General features: G+C 45.1%; 1 protein-coding gene across 1 annotated transcript in view; it reads left to right on the forward strand.

The window, feature by feature from the left end:
- The window catches only part of ANKRD29 (ankyrin repeat domain 29), a gene marked incomplete at both ends in the record, with an annotated part of 56,624 nt that overhangs the window by 29,285 nt on the left and 9,808 nt on the right, over window positions 1–17,531 (forward strand). The window contains 3 exons of the mRNA XM_080714713.1: window positions 1,495–1,593; window positions 15,432–15,530; window positions 17,227–17,322. Coding sequence (XP_080570839.1) covers window positions 1,495–1,593; window positions 15,432–15,530; window positions 17,227–17,322 — 294 coding nt within the window. The remainder of the gene's footprint in view (window positions 1–1,494; window positions 1,594–15,431; window positions 15,531–17,226; window positions 17,323–17,531) is intronic.

Genomic DNA, 17,531 nt, shown 5'->3' on the forward strand with positions numbered 1-17,531 from the left:
CCAGACTCGCAAAAATAAAATATAATAAATAAAAAGACTAAAAATAAGGCTGGGAGTGTAGCTTGAAGGTACAATGCCCATGGGTTCCATCCCCAATACTGAAAAAAAAAATCTGTACAGGCTGATCAAATGTTTTTTAATTATTACTGCCTTGAGGACATTCTGGCAACTGAGCTGACACCCACTGGGAATCCAGCACCCACCCGGTGACACACCTGGCTGGACTCAAAGGGAAAGGTCTGGAGCTGTGTAATTAGCTGGGTTCACAGGGTGTTTTCCACTAAGGTGTGCTTGGGTTTTCCATGTTGGTCTAGAAAGAACGAAGTTCACCCGCTCTGTGAGGGCTCTCCGGGTGAGGGGACCATCTGAGAGGAGCTCTGAGCCAACCAGGACATGTGCCACAATCACTGAATGACACGTTTCAAGAAAAAAGGAGTGCCCAGAAGTCATAGACACCGAGTTAAAAATAAAACTCACGAAAACTAGAGAACGCGCTTGGGCTTTCTGCAGGAAGGCCTCTGTGTTTACAGGCGTTGCTGTCTGCTTGGCTGGCAGGGAGCAGCTTCATGGAGATTCTTGCTAGGGCAGGTTTTCTGAAAGCAGTGTGTGTGTGTGTGTGTGTGTGTGTGTGTGTGTGTGTGTGTGTGTAGAGGTAAACTAAGGGCCTTGCCCTATGCTAGGCACTGCCCTACCACTGTACCACTGAGATACAGATTCAGCTCATCATGCCTTCTCTTGATTTCTTTCTTCTTTTTCTTCTTTTTTCTTTGTTTTTATCCTGGGAATTGACCCTAGGGGGTATTCTACCTCTGAGCACCCCAGCCCTGTTTCACTTGTTTATTTTGAAACAGGGTTTTGGCAGGTTGCGAAGGGCTGGTAAATGCTGAGGCTAGTCTCAAACTTGTGGTCTTCCCTTCTCAGCTTCCTAAGTACTGGGGATGTCGCATAGAGGTATTACAGGTGTGTGCACCCATCGTGCCTGTTAATTCTTAGGGGAAACAGCATGCTGGGGAGACATGGATAAGGGGGAAAGAAAGAAGAGATGTAGAAAAACTTGAAAGGACACTTTTACTCCCAATTCTTAAAAACACACAAACTAGATTTGGGAACTTTGTTTACCTGTCTAACAGTGTGTGTGTGTGTGTGTGTGTGTGTGTGTGTGTGTGTTACTGGATTAAACCCAGGGGCATTCTACCTCTGGGGTATATCCCAGTCTTTTTTATTTTTTATTTTGAATCAGGATCTCCCTAGGTTGCTGAGTCTTGCTACATTGCTGAGGCTGTCCTCAAACCTGTGGTCCTCCTGACTCAGCCTCTCAAGTACTGGGATTACAGGAGCCGACCACCACGCCTGGATAACACTCATGTCTTCATTGACAAAAGGATAGAAACTCAAAAGGGGATACAAATTGCATTGAATGTAGTCTTCATCTAAATTTCATTTAAAACAAACCTAAAGAATAATTTTTAACACTTTTCATTTGCTATCTTTCAGGATGGAGCCACTGCCCTCTTCCTGGCTGCCCAAGGTGGTTACCTGGATGTCATCCGATTACTGTTGTCTTCAGGAGCAAAAGTCAACCAGCCACGGCAGGTAATGTCCATTAGGGAAGTTTTCCCGGCCAGAGGGGCACGAGACAGGGAGGGCCAGGTGCCCTCTTGCTGCACATACCTGAGATACCCCGTCAGCTCTAGGCATTCTTTAAACCCTTCTGCCTCTGTGATGAAAAGTTAATCTTTGATTAAGGTCTCTCCTATCCAATGCTTTGGACTCACCAGAAAACCTCTGAAATCACAATTGAGTCCTTTTAAACCTCGAGTGTTTAGTGTCTCAGTTCAAGTACACATTCTGCCACCTTCTGTCCAAATAAATTATGACTGCACCGAAGTAATGAGTGTTGGCTAGCCTGGGACATACGTAAGTAGAGCCAGACATCAGCCCCGTCTCTGCTAACGTGCTGCCCGCGCCTTCTTCCACCAAGCCAAAGAGAAGCGCGTGCCCTTGGCATCATGAGTAGGTTCTGTGTCTTCATCTTTCGCAACTGTGATGCCACTGAGACTTCATTAACAACAGCTGCTAACATCTGGCATGCTGATTAACTGGTGCTTAAAGGAGGAGCAATGCAAGATACCACTGGCAGCACTTTATGAGTGGTCCAGAGCTCTCCAATGAAAATCAGGACATTTAGCTGCTCTTGTGCTGCCCTAATTAGTGTTTGGGTTTTTTTTAATTAAAAAAAAAAAGCATGTATTTGTAAGGTTGGGAGGAGTACTGGGGATGGAACCCAGAGGTTTTCTTCTCGGGGCTACACCTCCAGTCCTATTTTTTTTTTTTTTAATTTAAAACAGGGTCTTGCTACGTTGATGAGGCTGGCCTCACAAAGTAGCCAAGGCTGGCTTCAAACCTGCCATCCTCTTTTCTCAGCCTCCCAAGTACTAGGATTACAAGCGTACGTCACCATGCCCGGCTAATTTTATATTTTTAATATACTTTTATTGGTGTATTGTAATTACACATCATAATGAGATTTAGATTCGGGAGGCTGAGACAGGAGGATCCTAGTTCATGGGCAGCCTCAGCTACTTAGTGAGGCCCTTTGCAACTCAGTGAGACCCTGTTTCAAAATAAATAATAAAAATAGGGCTAGGGGTGTAGCTCGGAGGTAGAATGCCTGGTACCGCAATCATCATCACCATCATCACCATCATCAGCAGCATACAGGTGTGCAGCACTTGGTATGTTCCCTGTGGATCCCACCCCATCCCTCCCCTTCCTCAGACATGTTATTGAGATTAGTATTGATCATTTCATTATATACGCAACGTTATTTGAGCTGTTTCCTTCCTTCGTCAAGTCCTCCACCCCGCGCCGCCCTTCTCTGGGCCCCTCCAGTGCTCGCTGGAGTCTCTCTTCTTTTATCTGGAGTCCTTTTCGTTTTCCAGTTTCTCTCTCTCTACCTTCCACATATGGGAGAAAACATAACCTTTCACTTTCTGAGACCGGCTGATCTCGCTTACTGCAATGTTCTCTCGTTCCATCCACTTCCCTACAGACGACATAATTTTGTTATTCTATTTGGCTGAGTAAAATTCCATTGTGTGTACATACCACAGTCTCATAATTCATTCATCTGTTGATGGATACCTAAGCTGGTTCTATAATTTGGCTGTTGTGAATTGTGTTTAACAAAACATTTCAGATTAAGGAAACATGACTATAAAACAGTGTTTTTAGGGGAAAGTCACTCTGATTTCTACCAGTCATGACGCCCAGGCAGGTGTTCCCTGACATTAACTTGCTAAGAGAATGCTTGGACATAAACATAATGGGTCGCTATGGGAACCCTCAGCTTTGGCCATAGGCTTCTTGAGTCTTTAGAAGCCTAAGCTCATGAGGAACTGGAGGAAGGAAAGAGTTTAGGAGGATAGTAGGTTTGAGGTCAAGAATCCAGAGTACGAGGTCCAGCTCTGCCAATAATTAGTTGTGCGGTTTTGAACAAGCAAACCAACCTCTTGGGCCTTCCTCTGACAGGTAGGAAGCTGGGCAGAATAAGCCTGACAACTCTTCAGGTTCCTACATTTTTATAATTATTTCATTCAGCATTCAGTATTTTCTGTGCTTTCATCATGTGTCTGGCACTACTATGACTGAAAATTGTATTTTTAGATTTTTTTTTTTTTTTTTTTGCAGGTCTGGGGATAGAACCCAGGGGCATTTGACCTCCAAGCTACACCCCCTGTCCTATTTTTTATTCTTTTTTTTTTTTTTTTTTTTTTTTGGTGGTACTGGGGGTAGAACCCAGAGGCTTTCTACCTGCGGGCTATACTCCCAGACCTTTTTTTATATTTTATTTGGAAACAGGGTGTCACTAAGTTGCTGAAAGCCTCACTAAGTAGCTGAGGCTGGCTTCGAACCCATGCGATCCTCCTGTCTCAGCCTCCCAAGCGCGGGGATTACAAGCATGCACCACCACACCCAGCCTTTTTTATTCTTTATTTTGAAAACGAGTCTCGCTGAGTTGCAAAGGGCCTCACTAAGTAGCTGAGGCTGGCTGCAAACCTTGATACTCTGGTCTCAACCTCCCAAATGCTCCCAAAACCTTACAAGTGTGCTCCACCACTCCCGGCTTGTATTTTAAGAATGTTTTGAAGACTTTATCTTTAGATGGCCCTAAAAGTACTCCTGTGATAAAAAGTAGTTTAGAAAAATAATTGTACAATTGGACCTGACATTTGGGGGTTAAAGTTTAATATTTTCTTGTGGACTTATATGATTTTTTTTTTTCAGTACTGAGGATAGAACCCAGGGGAATTCTACCTCCAAACTATACCCCCAGCCTTATTTTTTATTCTTTATTTTTACTTTATATATGTATTTATTTATTTATTTATTTATTTATTTATTTATTTATTTTGGTGATGGTACTGGGGTTCCCGGAAAGCCTTCTACCTCCAGGCTACACTCCCAGACACCTAATTTTATATATTTATATGAAATACATATATATATATATATATATATTTTTTTTTTTTTTTTTTTTTTTTTTTGGGAAACGGTCTCTTAAGTCAGCGAGGCTGGCTTCGAACCTGCGTGATCCTCTACCTCCTAGCTACTCTCTTAGCCCTATTTTTTATTCTTTATTTTGAAACAGGGTCTCACTGAGTTGCAGAGGGCCTCACTAAGTAGCTGAAGCTGTCTGCGAACTGCAATCCTCCTATTTTAGCCTCCCAAATGCGGGATTACAAGCGTGCGCCACCACGCCTGGCTTTAGATTGTGTTAATCTGATATGGAGGCCATGACCAGGCACAATAAACTCAAGCATAAGATATCATCAAAATGATCAAGCCTCTATCATTACACCCTTCAGAAATAATTTCTGGCACTTTGACAAATCTGCATATAAAGCAGATTTTATTATCCATATGCCACAGGCAATGTTTGTTTTTAAGTTGATAAATGATATTTCAAATGATTACATTGAAACCAAGTTAAAAAGAAAGCCAACACTGCAGCAGTAACCACAACATGGTAACCACAACAGGCCACAGCGGCTTTCATTCCTCAAGAGTGAGGATAACCTGGTCAGCGTGGACGGCCTGGCGGTGCGGAGGGCGGGCCCAGCCAGGCTCCGGTAGGGAGCAGGTGGCTGGCACACCCTGCAAGGCTGCATCTCATGGGGTCCTTCTGAATTTAAGCATCTAGCTTGGAACAGTAAGTTCTCTGGGAAAAGCATGTTTTATAAAATAAGGATTGCTGGGGGAGCAGTGGGATTTTCGTTTTTATAGAGTTCACTCCCTGTGTTGTGTTCTCAAATCCTAATTGGTTTCACTGTGTGCTGTGAGTTTATAACCAGAGGCTGTTATCTATCCAGGTCAGGTTAGTTCACATTCTGCCCTCAGAAAACATAGACTTTGCCGGCTTTGTTCTGTTCTAAGTAAACAAATAATGTCATAATTATGACAAAAGTGATAACCAGTCCTGACTTACTTTACAAGTAATAAGGAAGTTAAAAAATAAAAAGAAAGCCGGGTGTGGTGGTGTGCACCTTGGGAGGCTGAGACAGGAGGATCATAGGTTCAAGGACAGCCTCAGCAAGTGATGACACAGACTCTCATCAAATTAGTGAGACCCTATTTCAAAATAAAATAATAGAGATGGGGTGTAGCTTAGACGTAAAATGCCCCTGGTTTCAATCCTCAGTAACACACACACACACACACACACACACACACACATGCGCGCGCGCACGCGCGATTATTCTGTAAAAGTCTCCATTAAAATGGCCTACATATAGCCAGGTGTGGTGGCGAATGCTTGTAATCCCAGCATTTGGGAGGCTGAGACAGAAAGATCGTGGTTCAAGGAGAGCCTCAGCTACTTAGTGAGGCCCCTTGCAACTCAGTGAGATCCTGTTTCCAAATAAAGAATAAAAAATAGGGGTGTAGCTCAGAGATAGAATGCCCCTGGGTTCCATAACCAGTACTGCAAACAAACAACAACAAACAAAGCCCACATATGGTAAAATATGTTACAGATAAAGCATCTGGAAACCAATGTCTTGTTCTAAAATATCAGCTGACACATTAAGTCATTATCAGAAAATTCTTGCATTTATAAAATAAGAATATTTGCCTGATATCACTTTTTAAGTAATGGAATTGAATCCAGGGGCAGACCCCAGCCCTACTTTATTTTGAAACTCTCTGAGTTGCTGAGGGCCCCAATAACTTGCTGAAATTGGCCTCAAACCTGTGAACCTCCTGTATCAGTTTCCTGAGTATTGGGATTACAGGTGTATACCATCACACCTTCCACATTTCTAATTTATTTTTGTCTATGGGTGGTACCAGGGATGGAACCCAGGGGCATTCTGCCTCCGAGCTACACCCCCAGCCCTATTTTTTATTTTTTATTTTGAAACAAGGTCTCACTGAGTTGCAAATGACCTCACTAATAAGTTGCTGAGGCTTTCTTCAAATCTCGGTCTTCCTATCTCAGCTTCCCAAATGCTGGGATTACAAGTGCGTACCACCTCCCTGGCTTCTAAATATTTTTAGATAAATCTGATTTATAATTTTGTACTGCTGTTCTACGGAGCTTCACTGTACAGGATGTTAATAAAGTTGTATTGAAATGACTCAGCTGACATTTGATCTGAGCTTTAGGGAATCTGAGCTGTAATAGGAATGACTTCATTGTAACTCTATCACTGAGAATTAAATGGAGACCTTTTTAATAATTTGTGCTGAAGAAGCATAATCACAAAACAAGCCACAATCAGACACTCAAATGACTTAATATTCTTGATTTGAAACTTGAAAAGATTTTCTTTCCACATTGTTCTAAGTAAAGAGATAAAGATATGATCACTAAAAAGCTCATCCTCACTGGGCATGGTGGCACACGCTTGTAATCCCCACGCTAGGGAGGCGGAGACAGGAGGATTGCGCAGGTTCAAAGCCAGCCGTGCTGGTTTAAGAGACCCTGCTTCCAAATAAAAATATAAAATAGGTCTAGGAGTGTATCCCGGAGGTAGAAGGGCTTCCAGAAACCCCAGTACCACCAAAAAAAAAAAAAAAAAAAAAAAAAAAGAGAATCATCCTCATTTCTTTCCTGTGTCTACCAAGTAGAGTTGGTATGAGTCAGATGTTTTTATCACTAGCTAAGATAGCTATTTAGTCTATTTTCTTATCAACAAAGTGTCTGACTCATCTCATCTTCCTTATTAAAATAATATTTCCTAGAGTGGCAAAGTTCTGACTGTGTTTACCCAGAACTGAGGCTGACTCCTCACCACTCATTCTTCCTAGTCCTCTTCATGTACTAATTAGTATTTCTTTGAACCAACAGAAAGGCTATCTAATAAAGAGCCTTCTCTAACAGAAGCCATAGATTGGATTTGAACACAGAGCTGCTGGGACCCACAAAGCAAATGTTCTCCCAGGTATAAGACTGGAAGGGCAGATCCAGAGTGGATGATGGGAGAAAGAACACATTAGCATAGAATTCTGAGGGTTTTGAGGCAGTAGCAGAAAGCCGACATGCCTGGGATGTGGCTCAGTGGCGGAGCATTTAGCTAGCATGTTTGAGGTCCTGGATTCAATCCCCAGTACTGCTAAAAAAAAAAAAAAAAAAAAAAAAAAAAAAAAAAAATGTTTACACTCCGCGTATATTAGCCAGGCAAGGTGGTGCATGCCTGTAATCCCAGTACTTGGGAGGCTTGAGACAGGAGGATCACAGGTTGGAGGATAGCCTCAGCAAGCAGTGAGACTCTCATCAACCCAGTTCAAAATGAAAATTAAATAGGGCTAGAGGTGTAGCTCAAAGGTAGAATGCCTCTGAATTCAATAATCTTCAATACAAAAAAAAAAAAAGGCCATAGAAAGGCACTGCTACTTGTGGAGGACAGAGACTTGGTCTTGGTCCCTCTACACATAGTGGACACTCAGAAGATTCCCTGTGGCGTGGACAGAGCACCAAGGAGGTCTGGAAGTCTGCAGCACAGAACGATCCAGGCCTGGAAACTAAAAGATTGTAGACGTGGTGCCTAGGCTCACGGGCAGCACAGCAGCTCCAAGAAGCTAGCTAGTGAACCAGTCTGAGATCTCTGAGTGGGGAGACTTGGTAGTTATGAGAATATGGATATAGGGATATGAAGCACTGTTCAGTTTTGTCTTGTTAACTACATGACCTTGAGCAAGTTGTTTAGCTTCCCTGAATCCTTTTCCTCATCTGTAAAGCCAGAATCATGATGCCTTTGCCATAGGATTGCTGTGAAAGTCAAATTAAATAATCCCTGCAAAACTTTTAAAGCGCTAGCTGTGGGTCAGGTGGTAGCTAAGCTGTCTTGATACTGAACCTCATATGTCACTGGCAAGGTTCTTTGGGGCCTCCGGTTAGAACAGAATCGGTCCCCATCTGGCCTGAGTCTGCAGATGGAAGCAGCCCATGCATGAGAAGACAATAGAGATAAGGAGCTTACACGTCTTACCCTCACTTCTATGGAAGAGAATAGTTTTAGTGCTTTTTTAAAAAAAATCTTTAGAAGCCTAAAAACGATGACAAGATTAGTTTCTAATACAAATCATGTCAGCCGGGCGTGGTGGCGCACGCTTGTAATCCCCGCGCTTGGGAGGCAGAGACAGGAGGATCGTGCAGGTTCGAAGCCAGCCGCGCGCGCTGGCTTAGGAGACCCTGTTTCCAAATAAAAATGTAAAAATAGGTCTGGGAGTGTAACCTGGAGGTAGAAGGGCTTCCAGGAAACCACCAAAAAAAAAAAAATCATGTCATATGTTCCAACTTATGATCTATCTATAAAATACATACATACATATATATACATATATATATACATATATACTCAAATACAGTAACAGAGTTGGAGAGACCCTGCTTAGCCATCCTTGAGTACTTTCTATTATACTTGAGTCCTTTCTGTAATAAAGTACAGTCGAACACCCCAGGAATGGGGCTCATTACTACCTGATCCTCTTAGTCTTCAGCCAACCCTCGCTACACTTTGTCTTACATTGACCCCAAGTCTCCACACGGCTTCCATCCATCTGTCCTCTGTTTATCACTTGCTCTACAAAATAAATGAAAACCTTTTTCCACTTGGCATGCACAAAAATAGTAACTACATAACCTTGTAAGTCATTTTCTTCAAGCTAAGTGCGTGCGCTCGCTCTCTCTCTCTCTCTCTCTCTCTCTCTCTCTCTCTCTCTCTCTCTCTCTCTGTTTTTTATTGGTGCATTAGAATCTCACATCATAATGTAGATCATGTTGACAACGCATACATACACACGGCACTTGCTGCCCCCCCCCCGTCTCCCCATTTCCCTCCCTCTCAATTCCAAGTGTCCAGACTGACAATGGTATATTCACATGTATGCACAAAGTCGGCGGTAGTATTTCCATTAATGGATCTCGTCTTCCTCCCCTGCCCTTCCTCCCTGGCTCCACTGGGGTTCTCCTCCACTATCTGGAGTCCCTCTGGTATCCTAAATACTCTCCAGCTTGAGCTAAAAGCTTTGTTTTAAAGTGTTACAGAGATAATTTCCACTTCATATTGATTTATTCAATTTAAAACTATTTTTGCCCAGAAGTATTAAAAAATTACATTTTAAAATATTTTTCTTTCTGCATTCCTTTTCTCTCCAAAACTGGACAGAGGGTAGCTAATTATTTTCCATCATTTCATTGTGAAAATGAAATCTCAGATTATTATAAAGAAGGAAAAATAAAACTGAAATTGAGGCATACAGAGAGGAAAATGTCCTATTTACAGTTAGATAATCAACTTATAAATAATTAAATTTGACAATAATGTTCTAATTGGCATGTAACTCCCTAGGTTCAAAAATCAGATTTGAGTCAGGCGTGGTACCACATACTTGTAATCCCAGTACTTGGGAGGCTGAGATAGAAGGATCACAGGTTCACTGCCAGCCTCAGCAACTTAGGCCCTATTTTAAAATAAAATAAAGTAGGTCTTGGAGTGTAACTCAAAGGTAGAGTGCCACTGAGTTCAGTACCCAGTACCCCCCCCCACACACACACACACACAGAGCAAGTCTGGAGAAGTAATCACCAGTAATGAAATACACAAGTGACTCACACCTCTCCTTTTTATTGGCTGTTCCAACCTGGTCACCAAGCAATTTTCCCACAGAGTCACTGGGGAAAATCAATTAAATAAAGCAGGTGTGGGTGTAGTGGCACACCCTTGGAATTCTAATACTTGAGAGGCTGAGACAGGAGGATCATAGGTTCGTGGCTAGCCTCAGCTACTTAGAGAGGCCCTCTGCAACTTACTAAGACCCTGTTTCAAAATAAAGAATAAATAATAGGGCTAGGGCTGGGCGCCGTGGCGCACACTTGTAATCCCAGAATTTGGCAGGCTGAGACAAGAGGATCAGGGTTCACAACCAGCCTCAGCTACTTAGTGAGGCCCTTTGCAACTCAGTGAGACCCTGTTTCCAAATAAAGAATTAAAAATAGGGCTGGAAGGCCGGGCGTGGTGGCGCACGCTTGTAATCCCCGCGCTTGGGAGGCAGAGACAGGAGGATCGCGCAGGTTCGAAGCCAGCCGCGCGCGCTGGCTTAGGAGACCCTGTTTCCAAAATGAAAATGTAAAAAATAGGTCTGGGAGTGTAGCCCGGAGGTACAAGGGCTTCCAGGAACCCCAGTACCACCTAAATAAATAAATAAATAAATAAATAAATAAATAAATAAAAATAAAAATAAAAATAGGGCTGGGGATGTAGCTCGGAGGTAGAATGCCCCTGTGTTCAATCCCCAGTACCACAAAATTAAAATAAAATATACTAGGTAGAAGAAATTATTTGGTGAACCAAAGAACAAAGTAAGGTACTTTTTGATGTTCATGCTAAATACTACTCAGGTCCAGCTATCATTTTTTTCTTGCTTGCTCGCTTTCCTTCTTTCTTTCTTTCTTTTTTTTTTTTTTTTTTTTGTGGGTCTGGGGATGGGACCCAGGGACATTCGACCTCCGAGCTACAACCTCTGCCCTATTTTTTATTCTTTATTTGAAACAGGGTCTCACTGAGTTGCAAAGGGCCTCACTAAGTAGCTGAGGCTGGCCAGGAACCCAGATCCTCCAGTCTCAGCCTCCCAAATGCTGGGATTACAAGCGTACGCCACCACGCCCGGCCAGGTAACATTATCTAAGCACCTTTTAGCCACCCTCATGCTCACCTCCCTTGTCTGTTTTCTCATTCAGCCGTATCTCTGTGAGGCTAATATTCTTTTACAGAAGAGGATGCTGAGGCTGAGAGGGATCTGCCTAAGGTCTTGCAGCCAGGAAATGGTAACTGCTTTTCCCAACATGATCACTACAGTGAAGATAAAGAATCTAGGTGTCACTGTGACTTTTACAAGCTGATAATAATAATCATTGTTCCCAAGATGACACCTTTCAGCCCTTTTCCACATGTAGTTTTACTAAAGCGACCAAGCCCTTGAAAGAGTGCATCCATGGGGCAGCCTAGCTCCCTGCCTGCCTGCCCTCTGGTGGAAAGACCCACAAAGAACAAGACAGACCCAGAGAGGCAAGGAGGGAATAGAGCATCCACAGCTTGGAGCCAAAACCCAGAAATATTGTAGGTCTCTGAAGCTCAGACCCGCTGTCCTGCCTCCTGGGGCCCAGCTACACTCCTCTGTGCCACAGCAGCGGCCTGCCGAGGCTCTGTCAAACCACCGTGACGCTATCTTGTGTGCCTTCTCTCTGGAATGACCTTTTCCCTCTTCATCTGGCAATGTCCTGTTCTTCCTTGAAGACCCAGTTCAGATATCGCCCCATCTGTGAAGCTGATCCCAGCCAGTAAGAGAGCCCCCTCCTGGTTCATTGCATATATTTTTGTCCATACAAAATATTTTTGTAGCACTGCGATCATACAGAAATTTCCACATCTCCCCTCCTCTAGACTGGGTTCCTCTGAGAACAGAGACCATGTCTTATTTTTAGTATTCTGCCTCAGTCAGTGCTTAATTGCTTATTAAGATTCTTAATAATTGTTGGTTGATTGGCTGAATAAATGATTGATTCAATCCTGAATTGGGAGAATCAACTTGAAGAATGTGGAAGTGCTTTGTAGATGATAGCTAATACCTTCACTTGTACTTTAAGTACAAATAACAATTCTCCAAAAATATATAATATTCAGATTCAAGAATATTTCCATGAGACCCCAGGAAAATTATGAAGGACATAAGGCTGCCTCTTCCAAGATGAAGGTGCCGACACCTGCTGACTGCCTCCCAGCACCCCAGATCCTCCTGTGCCTTCAGCTTGCCATCGGCCACCACCCCAGTGTTCTTGCCCTTTGTCTCTTTGGGAGGGCAGCAGGGATAATAAATCCTGTGCCTGCTTTGGCTAGTAGGCTCTGGTTGAAATTACACACTGCAGCAGAAAATGTAACTTAATATCCTGTAACTGCCTCATCTTGCTCTTCAGCACCCATCCCCAGTGAAAGATAAACCAATCTTATCTGGCTTGGGTCTCTGTTACTACCAAGACCTCAGAGGTTAAGTTTACCCAATTCTGGATCCTGCTCCCTCCTCTTGCAACTTCTCTCCAAAGTGACTACTTTATCAGAGGTTGGACTTTAACCAGGCATTGGGGTGGGGCTTAAGGAGATTCCTATCTGAACTCTCTGCTGGCCTTTCTGGTCCAAAGGACACCATGGTACCCAAGGATGTAGCTGGCCCCTCCATGGTGCTGGCCCTGCCATGGTCTCTGCTCATGAAGCCACATCTCTCAGCCGCCTTGTCCTCACAAACGCAGGCTGACTCCAGGTCACTGCTTCCCCAGCACTTCTGAATTCCCACAGGTAGACAGGGAGTCCTGGATACCCAGATGCCAGGTGGCCATGGGCCATGGAGGCTGGAAGCTCTCTCGGTCCAGTGTCCCAGACAATTCCCACCATCATTTGTCTTCTATATCTTAGGCATTAGCTGAGAATAGGCTTCTCTAAAGGGCTTACAATTGCCCAGGACTCCAACCCAAGAAAAGAAAGTCTTGTGCCATCCAGAGTTCCTCATAACTTATCTGGGTGTTTCTACCACCTTTAATTTACTTACCTCATACACACACACACACACACACACACACACACACACACACACCACCACCACCACCACCACCACCACCACCGCCGCCGCCGCCGCCGCCAAAATTCAACCCAGAGGGATAGGGGAATGTGGGAACGGAAAGGTTCAGGAGGAAGGAGACTAGAGATGGCTCAACAGGGGTACAGGCTTTATTAGGATAAAACCTGGGAGGAGGGTCTCCAGGACAGGTTGGAGCTTGCGTCCACTTACAGACTAGGAGCTTATATAGGTTGTTTAAGAGGAGCTTCTATGGGGCAGGGGAGGCGTGGTTGTTAATTGTTGCTGGGGGACTCCAGGGGAGTTAGGTTGTTATAGCTGGGTTAAGCAGGACAATGAGAATTTCTGTAAGTAGAGGGACAGGATAAGCAAGAGGCTGCCAGGCACATCTTAAAACAATGGGACATTTAGGTCAGCAGGGAAATAAGCGCACTTGAGTAACACGGAGCAACAGAGAGGCCTGCCAGTGACACTTCTTCACAAAGTGGGGTCACTTCTCCGTCTCTCTCGTTTCTCCCTCCTGCACTAGACGCTTCTCCCTTTTCCATTCCCTCTGGTGAGAACCGTCTGACTGCCAAACCCTAAGCCCCTTGGATAGGTCACCTTTTCCTCTCTGGAGTTACTGTCTTAGCATCATGTCTTAGCGTCATGGCCACATGTTCACAGAATAAGAGATGTTGGGGGATGATGTGAGGACATATCAACAAAAATGTCCTGCTTAGCGAGTCAGCATTCGCCCCTCCTAGGAGACGCCATGTCACCTGCCACATAAGATGAACCCAGGGCGCTTAAAACATGATGTTGCCAGGCGTGGTGGCGCACGCTTGTAATCCCCGCGCTTGGAAGGCTGAGACAGGAGGATCACGCAGGTTCAAAGCCAGCCGCAGCTACTTAGTGAGGCTCTTAGCAACTTTGTGAGACCCTGTTTCCAAAAAAATTCAAAATAGTCTAGGAGTATAGCCCAGAGGGAGAAAGCCACTGCGTTCTATCTCCAGTACCACACACACAAAATAAATAAGTGAATAAATAAAAATAAAAAACATGAGCCGGGCGTGGTGGCGCACGCTTGTAATCCCCGCGCTTGGGAGGCAGAGACAGGAGGATCGCGCAGGTTCGAAGCTAGCCGCGCGCGCTGGCTTAGGAGACCCTGTTTCCAAATAAAAATGTAAAAATAGGTCTGGGAGTGTAGCCCGGAGATAGAAGGGCTTCCAGGAACCCCAGTACCACCAAAAATAAATAAATAAATAAATAAATAAAAAACATGAAATAAAAGACTTCCTATGAAGTGGTTGAAGGGGATTCTGGACAGCAGAAGAGAATAAGAGAAGTGTCTTGAGTTCTCTGACCCCACTTCATAGAAAACTTCTCACTACATCTGGCGCACAAAGGGCCTCAGCTAGGCAGGGTGTTCTGAGCGCACCTGAAGGGGACCCACCAGGAAAGGAAAGAAATTGATGGCTGGGGTCCCAGTAAGCTAAGGACAGGCTGGCTTCTCTCCAGGTGTGTGGAATTTGGTTCTGCCTGGGTGCTCCGCTGCCTGCTGTACCTTCTGAGCAAGGCACCCACAGCCTTCCACAAAGTCTGTACCACTGTCTAAGGTCAAAGACCCAGCCCTAGCCCACAGTGGCACCTGCCTTGTAATCCCAGTACTTGGGAGACTGAGCAGGAAGATGGCAGGTTCAAAATTGGCCTCAGCAACTAAGCGATATTCTCAGCAACCTACTGAGACCCGTTTCTAAACAAACAAACAAAATAAAATAAAATAAAATAAAATTTAAAAAGGGCAGGGGTGAGAGCCAGGCGTGGTGGTGCACACTTGTAATCTCAGCATTTGGGAGGCTGAGACAGGAGGATGGTGGTTCGTGAACAGCCTCAGCTACTACTTATTGAGGCCTTTTGCAACTCAGTGAGACACTATTCAAAATAAAGAATAAAAAATAGGGCTGGGGGTGTAGCTCGGAGGTAGAATGCCCTTGGATTCCATCCTCAGTACCGGGGGAGGGGGGGGGCAGAGGTGTAGCTCAGAAGTAGAATGCCCATGGGTTCAATCCCCAATACACACACACACACACACACACACACACACACACACACACATCCAGTCCTAAAATGTCTGTTTTTATAAATCCAACAGTGGCCCTTGGCAGCTCCTCGAGTAGTCTGTGGGTGGGTTAAGGGCACCTCCTCTCTGGAGCTTGGAGGGATGCACGCAGAACGTCCTCTCCAGGGTCCTGGGTTTGGGAGCCTTGTTCCAGGTGGGTCGAGCCTGCAGGCCCCTCACGCTGCCGCCTCCTCTCCCGCAGGACGGGACGGCGCCCCTGTGGATCGCGTCCCAGATGGGCCACAGCGAGGTGGTGCGCGTGATGCTGCTGCGTGGAGCGGACCGCGACGCCGCGCGCAACGTGAGTGCGGGGCCGGCCGCCAGGGGGCGCCGGGGAGGGGCTCGGCCTGCAGCTCGCCTGCTGCCCCCCATCTGCACCTGCTCTTCATCAGGAAAACAAAGTCATTCCGGCTCCATGGACTTTTAGCAGTGGCTGGCTCTCCCACCACTCCGCCTAGGATGGCCTCTGGGCAGCCGGGGTGGGGCTCTAACTTGGCCGCCGGCCTGGGGGCCAGCCCGGATCTATGGCGGGGTCAGGCAGGGCCCTCTGCCCCTCGGCCGCAGTCCTCCAGGCCCGGTCCACACTGGCCTCTGCCCACGTCACCTAATTCCTCCTGGCGCGTTTACTGCACCTTTGCTTCTGTGACCCACCTTTCGCTCGCCAGGTCTACGCCCAGAAAAGAAAACTCCGAAGGCACCTTCCCAACCACGGGCTGTCCTCTCTCCCGCTCTCTTTATTATTTCTTTTCACACCATCTCTTGTGTGTGGGTGTGTAGGAGGGGGGGGGGTAACAAGGGGAACCCAAGGGCATCCTACCTCTGAGCTATACCCCAGACCTATTTTACCTCTTTTTTTCTTCTTATCCTTTTGGTGGTACTGGAGATGGAACCCAGGGACCTTCTACCTCTGGGCTACACACCCAGACCTATTTTATATTTTATTTGGAAACAAGAGTCTCTTAAGCCAGCTGAGGCTGGCTTCGAACCTGCGCGATCCTCCTGTCTCAGCCTCCCAAACGTGGGGATTACAAGCGTGCGCCACCACGCCCTGCTCCTATTTTACCTTTTATTTAACAACAGAGACTCGCTAAGTTGCCTAGGGCCCCACTCACTAAATTGCTGAGACTGGCCATGAACCGGTGATCCCCCTGTCTCATCCTACCAAGTCCTGGGGTTACGAAGGCATGCACCGCCACACTCTCGGCTCTTCTCACCATCTCTGACTCTAGACTTAAAAAGTGTCCTAATCCCACCGTCCGTCTTCCTGATGCCACATAAGGCCGGGGCAGGCTGAGATGGGGCCTGTTCTGGCGCTAACCCTTTCTATAACAACAGCAATTGATGAGTTACGGCAGGAAACCTAAAAAAAAAAAAAAAAAAAAAAGTGAAAATCTCTTCTTGAACTAAAAATGACGGCAGAGGCATAATATTAATTTTTGAGTTTGTCTTTCCATTTTTTTTTTTTTTACCAGATTTAACCTAGTCCCTTGCTTCCGCCCATCAGAGGCAAATAGATATGTAGGGCAGGCTAAGGCAAGGTCATATGAATTTTTAAAAAGGTAGTACAGTTCAACAATAATTTAAATGATTAAAGACAGCTAATTTGTGCTAAGTCATGAACGGCAGAGAATGCCTCTTGGGTCCATCAATACCCTAAAAATATGCTCTTTAAATTCCCCCTGTCCCTGACTCATTGTTCTAAGGGACTAGAATGAATTCCTTACCGCAGGCTTCTAAGATAATGCCAGCAGTCACATACTGTGTCTCATTCTTTCATGCAGAAACAGCTGCCTAACATGCTCTAAACCGATCCTGGATTGAGACATTGCTGACATTGAGACATTGAGACATTGAGACATTGCTGATTCGTGCTCCATTTACACATTTTGCCCGTGTCTGGCAAGCAAACTGTACTCTCAGTTCTTAAATGACATTTAGTTCTCAGCCAACACAAACACATGTTAATAATCAACTTTTACTTTTCACTCTCTGTTTAGGACGGCACTACCGCATTGTTAAAAGCAGCCAATAAAGGCTATAATGACGTGATAGAAGAGTTGCTTAAATTCTCACCCACTCTCGGGCTTTTGAAGGTAAGACCTACGGAGAAATGATGCCAATGTATAAAGGAGACAGGTTAGCAGGGTGGGAAGCACACCTAGAATCCCACTACTTGGGAGGCTGAGACAGAAGGATGACAGGTTGGAGGACAGCCTCAGGAAGCAATGAAACTCTCATCAAACAGCAACGCCCTGCTTAAAAAAATTAAATAAGATAGGGCTGATATGTAGCTCAGAGGTAG

Source organism: Muscardinus avellanarius (genome assembly GCF_963383645.1).
Source record: "Muscardinus avellanarius genome assembly, chromosome: 17".
Taxonomy (NCBI): domain Eukaryota; kingdom Metazoa; phylum Chordata; class Mammalia; order Rodentia; family Gliridae; genus Muscardinus; species Muscardinus avellanarius.